This window comes from Wickerhamomyces ciferrii, contig 00055 (genome assembly GCF_000313485.1).
Source record: "Wickerhamomyces ciferrii WGS project CAIF00000000 data, strain NRRL Y-1031 F-60-10, contig 00055, whole genome shotgun sequence".
NCBI lineage: Eukaryota > Fungi > Ascomycota > Saccharomycetes > Phaffomycetales > Wickerhamomycetaceae > Hansenula > Hansenula ciferrii.
The window spans coordinates 1-11,569 of NW_011887685.1; the positions used below are offsets into that span (position 1 = coordinate 1).

The 11,569-nt window shown below is 28.9% G+C and overlaps 4 protein-coding genes across 4 annotated transcripts; 2 read left to right on the top strand and 2 right to left on the bottom strand.

The window, feature by feature from the left end:
- Positions 1-631: 631 nt before the first annotated feature.
- Positions 632-3,373, bottom strand: BN7_2429 (Oligopeptide transporter; the record flags this gene model as incomplete). The annotated part of the gene is made up of 1 exon (XM_011276954.1): positions 632-3,373. One exon carries the CDS (start codon positions 3,371-3,373, stop codon positions 632-634), a length of 2,742 nt encoding a protein of 913 aa, XP_011275256.1.
- A 1,116-nt stretch (positions 3,374-4,489) lies between these two features.
- On the bottom strand, positions 4,490-6,313 carry FRE7 (putative ferric-chelate reductase; the record flags this gene model as incomplete). Its single annotated transcript, XM_011276955.1, has 1 exon — positions 4,490-6,313. The coding sequence occupies one exon, from the start codon at positions 6,311-6,313 to the stop codon at positions 4,490-4,492; it is 1,824 nt and encodes a 607-aa protein (XP_011275257.1).
- A 1,099-nt stretch (positions 6,314-7,412) lies between these two features.
- Positions 7,413-8,366, top strand: BN7_2431 (uncharacterized protein; the record flags this gene model as incomplete). The annotated part of the gene is made up of 1 exon (XM_011276956.1): positions 7,413-8,366. The coding sequence occupies one exon, from the start codon at positions 7,413-7,415 to the stop codon at positions 8,364-8,366; it is 954 nt and encodes a 317-aa protein (XP_011275258.1).
- Positions 8,367-8,563: 197 nt separating this feature from the next.
- On the top strand, positions 8,564-10,483 carry BN7_2432 (uncharacterized protein; the record flags this gene model as incomplete). The annotated part of the gene is made up of 1 exon (XM_011276957.1): positions 8,564-10,483. The coding sequence occupies one exon, from the start codon at positions 8,564-8,566 to the stop codon at positions 10,481-10,483; it is 1,920 nt and encodes a 639-aa protein (XP_011275259.1).
- Between the last annotated feature and the right edge of the window lie 1,086 nt (positions 10,484-11,569).

Here is an 11,569-nt window from a genome sequence, read left to right on the forward strand (position 1 = left end):
AATCCTGAGACCATTTAAGCAGGCTGCAGAGCTGCTGTATTATCTTATAGCTGATCGTATATGTCCAGTACGATCCAATAACTTTATTACTATACGGGTGATCAAGAATTATACGGAAATTGATGTGTCGTAGACAACTTGAGCGCCACATATGGTAATACAAGTAACAAATATTATACCTCTATAACATACACTTGATAGTTCGTGCATATTCGGCTTCTGTGTACGTCTTTGATTTGTACTCTTTTCAATCTAGAGTGACCAGTGACCAGTCTACAATATTTCTTCAAGTTGAGCATTGTGAAACATGTTATGAATTGATAACGACAATTGTATAGCTATCTGTACCGAGATAAGATCATACTTACATTAATATAGTGCGTAGTCCCGTGAATGTTTGTTTCTTTTGAGCTGCCGGACCCATTCCCGTCAAACACACTAACATATTATGAGTCTACCCTACCTCTGCCTTATCTTCAATTATACTTATACTGACTGACCTCACAGAAGTTTTACATCTTGTTTAAACCAAAAAACCCCGTTAAATCAATATACAAATTTATAAACATTTCAATATTAAAGAACCTGTCTTATCAAAATGTTCACTATTACTGACTAAAATGAACAACTCTCATGGTAAATGACCACGTTCAGGACCAAAATACCCTCTATCAGTTAATGTGATATCATATAAACTAGTTTGACCTTCACCACCTTCAATACCTTTATTTACAATGTTATTCCCCCACCAATCAACATATTTAGGATGAAATTGAACTGCAAAGAAAATAATAACAGCTGAAAATGCAACACCAGCATCCAAGGCAGCAGATAAAACATAATTATATTTTTCAAACCATGCAATATATTTTCTCTTGATATAATAGGCAAAGAAAAATGCAAAATACATAGCTGAAATAATATAAGAAAAATTATGTGGTGCCCAATTTATCATACCTGTAATGAAAACTGTTGGTTCAAAATTATTTGGTAATAACTTTGGCTTGAAATATCTAATTGCAATGAATAATAATGCAACCAAGAACCCAATTAAAAAAGCATATTTCATTGTTGGATAAAGACCATTGAAAACTTTTTTAGGACCAATAACACCCCATAAAACACTTGAAGAATAAAATGTACGTTCACCAGCACAAGTAAATTTTTGAGGTTGTTTTGGATCACACATACCTTCAATATTTGTCAATGACCAATTAACAACACCTAAAAATACAAATGCTTGAATAACAACACCTATTAATTGACCTCTAAACATAGCTCTAATTGGGACTCTTGTATAATGTGCAGATTTTTGACATGAAATAAAATTATCAGCTTGACCATCAATATTGTAACCAAGTGCTTTTAATGTCATCATAGCAACACCATTACCTGGCAAGGCATAACCAACAATCAATTCAACAAGAACATTTAATCCCACTTGTTGACCTGTAACTGAAAGTAAAATACATAATGGAACCAAAAAGGCAAAATTAATACCAACAGTAAAGAAAATACCCCAAACTGGTGTTTTTGTATCTGGATAAACTTTAACACAAAGAATAGCTAAAAATAAGGAAAATATTAGAATTCCCCAATAATATGAATCTGGAACTTCTTTATATTGTGCCATCATTTTAGAATGTGGATCATTATATTTTGCTAAAGTTGAACTTGCAAGATTTTTAGATTGATCAATTTCATTGGTGGTTTTCTTTCTTTTGAACATTTCACGATTTTTAATTGATTGAACAGTTTCTTTAGCATTTTCATACATTAGTGATAATGCAAAATGAATTGTTTTCCATTCTTTAGCTGTATTGTATAAAAATGCAAATGGATAAAACATGAAAAATGCGCTATAAAGAACAATATTACCAGCTGTGTAGAATGGTGGTGAATAATTTTGATATTTTTCATTATCTAATAATCCATTAGTTAAAACTTTTTCAACTTTGAATGAAGTACCTTCATTGGTGAAAATACCATTTGAATTAATAGGTAAATAACCTGACCATTTGTAATTTGAATAATAAATACCAACAATAGCGAAAAATGAAATAAACATACCAGCAAAAATATTAACACTAACATAGAATGGTAGCACCAAAGGTGAAATTAAACTAGTAATGATATTCCAATCAAATGTTGCAACTGGATTCAACCCTAATCCACTATTGAACCCAGTGATTGTTGTAAGATTAAAATTATTTGGTGAAATCCATGTAATCCAACTAAAAGTTGATAAAGCTTGAAATAAAAAATTTGGAAGCCAAAAATATATAAACATTGAGCCAAAAGCTGTCCAAAAAAATTTGAATTTGGAAATTTTCCATCCATTTATATTTTCCTTTCTTTCGGGTTTTAATAATGCACGATTCAAAGCAATTGATGGTAAAATAGTTGGCCACATTGATCTAACTGGGTAAATAACAAATTTTCTCAAAATTCCAGCAAATGAAAGTCCCATTAATTGAGTTGACATAACTAAAAGAAATTGGAAACCAAAAGTTAACCAATTTTGATGATAAAATTTAACTTGAGTAACAATATTATATGAAACATAAACATTAGCTGCAGCAACACTTGTCATTAAAGAAGCAAACATTTGCTCTTTAAAAAAATAAGGACCAGGATTTGTTTGTAATTTCTTACCGAAGAAATTAATTGTGACATTTGGAATAATATATTCCCATAATTTACCAGATGCATATAATAAGATAGAAACAACACTATTACTTAAAGAAATTGAAGGAAATCTATGAGCGAAAAATTCTTTAATACCACTTTGAATAGTCAACCAGATAATAGCTAATGTCCAGGATCTAATAGTTTCAATTGGTTCATTTGGATCATTAACCAAATCGGTAACAGCTCTAACTTCTGGATAAGGAGAATGATAATGAATTAATACAGCTGATAATTTTGCTTCAAAATTAATTTGTGAGTTTTCCTCGATATTAATATCATTATTAATAACAGATTCAATAAAATTCCAATCATAAATTGGGAAATTTGCATCACCTTCATGATCTTCATAAATTTGTTTAAAAATATTTAAAACTCTCACATTGGTCATATCAATAATTTTATCCAAAATAAATTTCAAATCAAATGTCAAATCATCTTTGTTATCATGATTTATATCATTACCATGACCAGTTTTGGTTAATAAATGTTGAATAGATTCATCACTTAATGTTTCAAAATATGCCACAATTCTTTCTTCATCAAATTGATTTTGATTCTTGTTTAAATCAGATTCACTAAATGAAATTTCATCATGAGAATTAATTTTGGACAACACGGTACCTTTGTTAACATCATATTCTAGTTCAATATTTTCTTTAATGTCAGATTTGTCTGCACTCATCTTGACCAACAAAAAAATATACAATGGTATTGAGATAAATTTGATCATGAGCCATGAATTCAAATAAAAATGAGATCATGTATCTTATTTATACCCTACATTATTCATAAGGATCCAACGAATATGGGGCTTGTCAAAGAGAATCAAGTACACATTTTCATTGTTTTTAACTCTCGAGCATATAATACCCAAAGTGCACCAAGCTTTCCCAAGAAATACCGATGATAACTTTAAGCACATTGTATTATTTAACTGTTTCATATGCCTATCAATTTCTTATCAATGCCATAGGCAATAGCAAAGTTTGGATTCATTTGACTCGTATGAATTTCACTCAAAGTATGTATCCTATATATAATGTGAATTATTATCTGCCTTGAACCTTCGATGGACTGTCGTATTACTGCATAACGGTGGGGATACTGTGTTTCAGTGGTAACTTATGATTTCACCATCATCAAGCCTTTAACAAACTTGTCTATCAAACAATCAAGAATCATATCATGACTCTGGGCTTGTAATTTAAAGCACAAATGCTAAAACTTGTTTTAAATTGCAGTTGAAGAAAAAGATATAAATTATCTACTTTAGGTAATATTCCCGATACGGCTAAGGTTGGATCAACTTAACCTTAAAATAAACCTGTCAGACGTCACCTTCAACGTTCGTATCTATCTCTGATAAAGCATAAATGTTTTGGTTGTCAAATTTTAAACTTCGCTAAAGGTTTCGAGATTTGTATATTTTCCAAGTAGTTTTAAGATTACATTGTTAATTTCAACTCTCTTAAATTTTAAAGTTTTATAGATTGAACGTTCGTCTTCGATTGAGGTATGGAGAATGGACCAATAAAATAGATAATTATGAGATTCAAACATCCATACCTACGTACTCTACTAATAAATCATAACTTATGAAAACTCAACGCAATCTTCCTTTATTCACGTTTTCTGAGTTGCGAAACTACTTTAAAAATCAACGGCACTGATCAGGATTCAGTGATCACTGATAAAGAGAAAAGGCAATTGTGCATATTTAAGCAGAAAACATATTTCCTCTTAAATACGTGTGTATTTACAGCTTGTATGTACACTATATGTTATGCAAAATCAATAATCACCAACCAAAATTTTCACTATGTAAATAAATTTCTTCAGCTTTATCTTGTAAAACATATCTTTGTAATTGTGAAACACCATTACCAACATCATTTTGAAAAGAATTTGTACCAGATACTATAAAGCAATTTTTACCTTTTGAAATTGGTAAAGATTGTAAATAATTTGTCATTTGAGGTTTAACGTTATAATGAATATTTAAATGATTTTTAAAGTTTCCATTGTCAATAAGATCAGTACTTGGTATCAATTTTGAAGTTTCTGGAGTAGATTCATCATCAGATTGCTTTGGAGTTATCTCATTTGAATTTGAAACATAAATATCAAATGAAAACCCATCAAGATTACCTTGTATTTCAATTATTTTATTTAAAGTAATAACCAACTCTTTAGAAATCCAATCAAGACAATCGATTGATCTTATAATCCAAACAAAATTCACTTCTGTTATAGCATTAGATCCAATTTCTAAATTTTTAACAATATACTCAAAAAATGACCATGTAACTGTAACTCCTGATCCTGTTGCTAATAATGTTACTTGATCAAATGATAATACATCTCTATTCATTCCACCATATGGACCATCAATATATGTTTTCAAAGTTCGATCACCTTTATTATTGAGGAGTGAATTATAAATTTTTCCAGTTAAACCTTTATGTGGTTTAACAATTAATTTAATTTCTGAATTTTTAGATGATGATGGAATTGACATTATTGAAAAAGGATGATTATCTAAAGTGGAGATTCCTAAAACAAATCTAATAAATATATGTTGACCTGGTTTCCAATTAAATTCATAAGTATTTGAAATTGGGATATTAACTTCAAAAATTCCAGAATCTTTATGAAGAGTTAAAAAAGCTAATTTTGATTTAAATGAATAAATATTTGGTTTAAAAGTTGTTTTAACAATTGCACGATGAATCATTTGGAAACACCAAAATCCCAAAGTTGCCCACATATAATTATCAGCTTTTAATTCACCATATATATGCCATGTTAATGCAGCAAAATAAACTAAACCTAAGATCCAATGTGAATGGAAAAATACCTCATAACATAATTTTCTTGAAAATCTTGTTGATAATAAACATAATAATAATAATGCAACAATTGCAAATATCCCATTTACATAAAGTGCATCTTCTTTTATAACTTTATTTAAATTTGAATAACCACCTTCTGCAACAGGTTGAGTGAAAAATGGAACTGTATGAACTAATCCAAGGAATAAACTACCCCAACCAAGACCTTGATGGAAAATATTTAATTTTTCATAACTTATACCTGTTATTCCACTAATAAAATTTGTTTTACCTGATAATAAATAAAGATATGGAGTTAATCCCATACACATTAAACCAGCACGAACAGCTAATGGTGGTGAACCAAAACCTTTACATGGTCTTATCCAAATTTTAGGAATGAAACAATAACAAAAAATAAATAAAGTTGAAGATATTATAATAAATAATGTTCCAAATGATGAAGGTAAACCAGTTATACGTGATATTATTATAGGTAATTTCTTATAAGATATATATCTTGAAACACCAATAATTTTATTCATAATTGATAATCTATAATGTTTAAACCCAATTTTTGAATTTCTATAACTATAATCATTATATTTAAAATAAATATTTTTCAAAAATGTAAGAAAGATTAAAACAATACCAAAATAAACCACATAATAACCATAATGTACTTGATATCCCCAAGCATTTTTACCAGATTGTGAAATTTTTTTCAAATCTTTATATAATTGATTATCTTTATCAGCTAAACAATCAAGACCTTTGTAAGTGACAGTCATGATGTGATGATGGTTTCTGATATGCCAATCAAATGTATGATTTACCGTATGTAGTTGTTGGATCTCATTATTATTATATAGGTATACTCAATTCAATTCATTGTTGCAACGATGCAACCATAATAAATTTGCTCGTGTATTTATTTGCTCGTTCAGATTGCAGAGATTTTTTACAATCTTGCAGATCGTTCAATAAACGTTTGATAAAATAACTCAACTTTAACAATCTTTGAATCAACTCTTGGGTTGAAAAGAGCATTATTAATTTTATATCCGTGAAATCCAATTGGATCAATAATAGTAGTAAATTTGTAAATTAAATAGGTTGCCTTATAAAGTGATATTTCCGGATATACATCAATTCTAATATAACTGAAAGTATTGATCGTGACAGTGTACATCCGCAGGTAATAGTGGTATTACATTAACAGACTTATCTAGGTAGAGAAATAAATAATGTATCCCATTCAACCCTAATTTATAGTTTTAATGATTTAATTAATGAGAAATTGCTGACTTTATATTATTGATTATATTGATTATATAATTGCTTAGTAATAATATCAATTATATCGATTGACACTTAAGATCCGTGAATATTATTAGAGTTATTCCTATTAATACTATATATTATATTGCTTTAACTTTTGAATCTAATATATATAAACGGAAAATATAATTAAGAATTCGAAGATCTCAAAATTTAACAATTTTGAAAAGCCAACCTTGTAAATTTTTATTCAGAATTTAAAAATTTATTTTTTGAGATTTAAAGATTTTTAATTAACGAAAATGGAAATTCCTGTATTATGATAAAGGGATGATAGAATAGAGAAAATTCCATGATATTGAAAGTATAAGAGTAACAAGTTTCCTTCAAATAATTACTAGTTAATTTGGTTTGAAGACATAGAGTGCAAATTCTGGCGTTTCGGCCGAGAATAACACCACCATATAAATCGCGAAAACTTTGGAATAAATAAAAATTGTGGTTGGGATTAAATAAGGGATGTTGATTATACTTTCAATTAAATCACATCTTTAATCATCAATATGTCTTCTGATGAAACATCTGATTTCATTTTCAATGTTTCCAAAAATGCAATTGAAAAAAAAAATCTCCAAACAAATAAAAAAAACAATTGATTTACTAAATATATATGATTTATATCATCAAAATGTTGATATAACAAGTACAAATGATCGACAAAATGTTATTGAAGTTTTATCAAAATATAGAAAACAATTTGATAAGAGTCGAAAAAAAGATCAATTGAAGGGGAAAATTAATTATAAATCTACAAATAAAAGACCAAAAAACGAATTAACCAAAAACAATGAATTGAAAAAATCCAAAAAATTAGATCCGTCTAATGAAAATCAACAAGAAATTGATCAAGACAATGTGAAATCATTTGAAGAATTATCAAACGTTACACCAGCTCAAATGTTTTATAGTCAATCTTTAAATCAACAACCACCATTAAATACACCACCAACTTATCATTTTCAACAACATTATCAAATGACATCATTACCACCACAAAGATATGCACCACCACCACATCCTCAACCAGTTTATCATACTTATCCAACATATAATAATACACCAAACAATTTCCCCTTCTCACCTGTACCAAGTTCACATTCAAGTCAAAATGAAGCAAATGAGGAACATCAAACATCACAAAGATCTTTAGAAGAAGAATCTTCAAGTTCAGAAGAAGAAAATTCAAATGAAGAAAATGATTATGATACATTGGTGAAAACAGCAAAAGATATAAGATCTAAAGGGGCATTGACAAAAGCCTATATATCTGAGATACAATGTGTGAAAGCAATTAAAAGTCATAAAATGTGTGGTTATAATGGTTATAAATTGTTGTTAAGACATAAAAAATCAACTAAAACCTTACTTATTGCATCTTTGCGCCAATTAGCAAGAATAGATGTTGACACATTTCTCAATTTATGCAAACTTGGAGGTATAGTGCCACCATATGGTGCAATATTGAAAGTTGAGGATCAATTTTTAGGAAAATCTAATGAATAAAATGATTTGAATTTATAAATAATTCTTTTCGTACGAGTAAATTTATCAACAATGTCGCGAAGAAGCTTATTCGGGTAAAAAAAAATTCAAAACAAAACAACAATAAAAACGCGTACTTTATTTAATGTTTAATACCCGTCTACTTAGTACTTTGAATTAACTTCAAACTTTTGAAAATTTAATTATACCATGGGAATATGAATCATCCAGTGAGATATTTACTACCATCTGATGGGTTCACAGCTGCACCTGGATATCATCCATCACCAAATTTCATACCGCATGAGTTACCAGGAAGTACTACTAATCGTGAACGTTTTATACGTGAAGAAACAAATTCAATGAGAACTTTTGAAACTTATATGGATATTTCATTAAAATGTAACTTTAAAGTTTGGGGTGAAGCTGTTAGTCCATATGATCGAGAACAACTGGCTCATGATATTAAAAAATTTATGTCATGTATACCAAGACCAATTAATTTTGTTGAAGTTTCAAAAGTTATAATGAAATTTGCAGATCAAAATTTAAGAGATTCAATTCAAAAAAGTCAAATTCCAACAATTTATCAATTCCCTAATGAGGAAGAATTATGTACTCATTTTTTTTATTTAATGATTCCACGTCGCCAAGTTAGAAAATGTGTTAATGAAAAACAAAAGGAAATTATTTCTTTCCAACCTATAAGAAATGTCAATGATTTTATTAAATGGAAAGAATTTATGTTGAACTCTTCACATTATATCAGTTTTGAATTAACAAGAACTATACTAGATATGATTATGGTCTCAGGAATTTTTGATTCTTTAAATATTGATAAACATTTAATAGATTTACAATTAGATCTCAGAAATATTGATAATTTGACTATTAAACAATTAGTCCATAAAATTGAATATTATATTTACCAAGAGAATATTTCATTTGGTGAATATAAAACAACTTTTAACAATCTACCCACATCTCCAATGATAACAAGTGATATTAATAATCCAAACAATTTCCATTCTTCACCTTTTTATAAACAACAACAAGAACATTTGATTTTTAACTACCACCACCAAGAACAAGAACAACAACAACAAGAAGAAAAAGAAAATATTGTAGTGAAAAAAGAACAAGTTGAAATACCAGAAAGTGTAACGTTACCAATTCAGTCACAAGATGAATTACAATTAAGAACAGCTGAAAATTTGGCTGTTAGTATTTTAAATCAACCTATACAACCTCAAATTTCCGATATACCAAATATGCAAGAATCATCATCAGCATCATCACCTTTATCTTCATTACCAGAATCTTCAATTAGTCATATAACAGAAAGAAATAGAATTAAAATACCTCAAAATGCACCAAATTATCAAGGGAAAACACTTGTTGTTTTACCCCCAAACCCAATTATCAATAAACCACCGCAAGTTCAAGAGCCAACACCGGATCCTTCATTACCTTTAGAAGAATCTAATGATGAAGAAAACTTGAGAAATTTAATACCTTTAGCATCGTTAATGAATTCAAGAAGTATGACTAAAGACTCTTCACCAACTAGAAAAAGAACATCTAATTCTAATTCACCAAGAAAATCAAAAATTCAAAAATCATCAATTGAACCGGAACCAACAAATCACGGTGAAAGCTTGACAAATGTTGAGACAAATGATACGACATCAACAGCCCAGGAAAGTACTAGCACTATAACTAATACTGCAACAACAACACAACCTTCACTATCCAATAATAAAGATTCAAATTATAAAGTATCATCATCAAATGAAAATGTTTCAACTACAGCACCAATTTTAAATGAACAACCAGCTCCGACACAAACAGTTGTACCTTTATTGAAAACGTTGGATTATGAATCAATCCAAGCTATAACTAAAATTACCAAGAATAACACTCAATATTTTGTTTATATTGAACTTGAAAATGGTCAAAGAGCAAGAGCTTTTATAGAACTATTTAGATCAATGAATCCTAAATTATTCAAAATGTTTTGTGATAGAGGCCAATTTGAAATTGCTGCTAGACATTTGAAACGTATTGAAGATCAATACATTGAAGCAGGAAACGATTCAGATGCTGATTATGAAGACGATGAAGTGTCTGATGAGTAAAATAATTAATAAACATTGATAAACATTAATTAGCATTAATAAGCATTTTCATGTACACAACGGGGAAATCATTCCATTTTTGTAAATTTATCCCGTATAATTCCTTTTTTTTTTAATTTTGATTCTTTCATTTAACCGGCATAAGAACTGGGCAACAAAAACCAAAAAAAAAAAGTAAGAACCCAAATTATACGTCTTCGGTTATTTTCAACTTTCAATATCTACAATTTTGGATTTACACATATATTTAGGGTTGATTCTCTATTAAATGAAGTTTTCTGTTCTCCTTTGTCGAAGAAAATTGTACAACAATCAATTACAATGAACTCACAAAAGAAGGAAAATAATTATATTGAAGAGGAATATCAACAAGTAAAGTTATCACCCTCGTTTGAAGAAATATCTAAACCAAGATTGGTAACTTTTGTGTCTTTGATGGTGATATCACAATTCTTAACCCAATCAGCTTTAGCACAAACAGCTGTACCATTTAGTTATATAGCTCAAACTTTCAAAACTGAAAATCCAGGTGAAATAAGTTGGTTCAGTGCATCTTATTCCTTAACAGTTGGAACATTTATTTTAGTTGCTGGACAATTGGGTGATTTATTTGGTTATAAAAAACTATACATTATTGGTTATTGTTGGTTTGGTGTTTGGAGTGTTGTATGTGGATTCTCAGCTTTTTCAAAAAACCATATATTTTTTGATGTAACAAGAGCTTTAGCTGGTATTGGTCCTGCTATTTGTGTTCCAAATTCATTAGCATTATTAGGAAATTATTTCCCACAAGGATCAAGTTATAAGAATATTTCAATGTCTATATTTGGGGGTGTTGCACCTTTTGGATTCATTATAGGAGCAATATTTTCTTCATTAATATCACAAAAATCATGGTGGCCATGGCAGTTTTGGATTTTCGGAATTTTATGTTTCCTTATCGCAGTTTTAGGACTTTTCTTTATACCCAATGGAATTTATCATTTACAACAAGATAAATGGAAAAAATTTGATATTTATGGATCTATTAGTGGTGTTATTGGACTTGTATTGTTTAACTTTGCGTGGAATCAAGGACCTGTCACC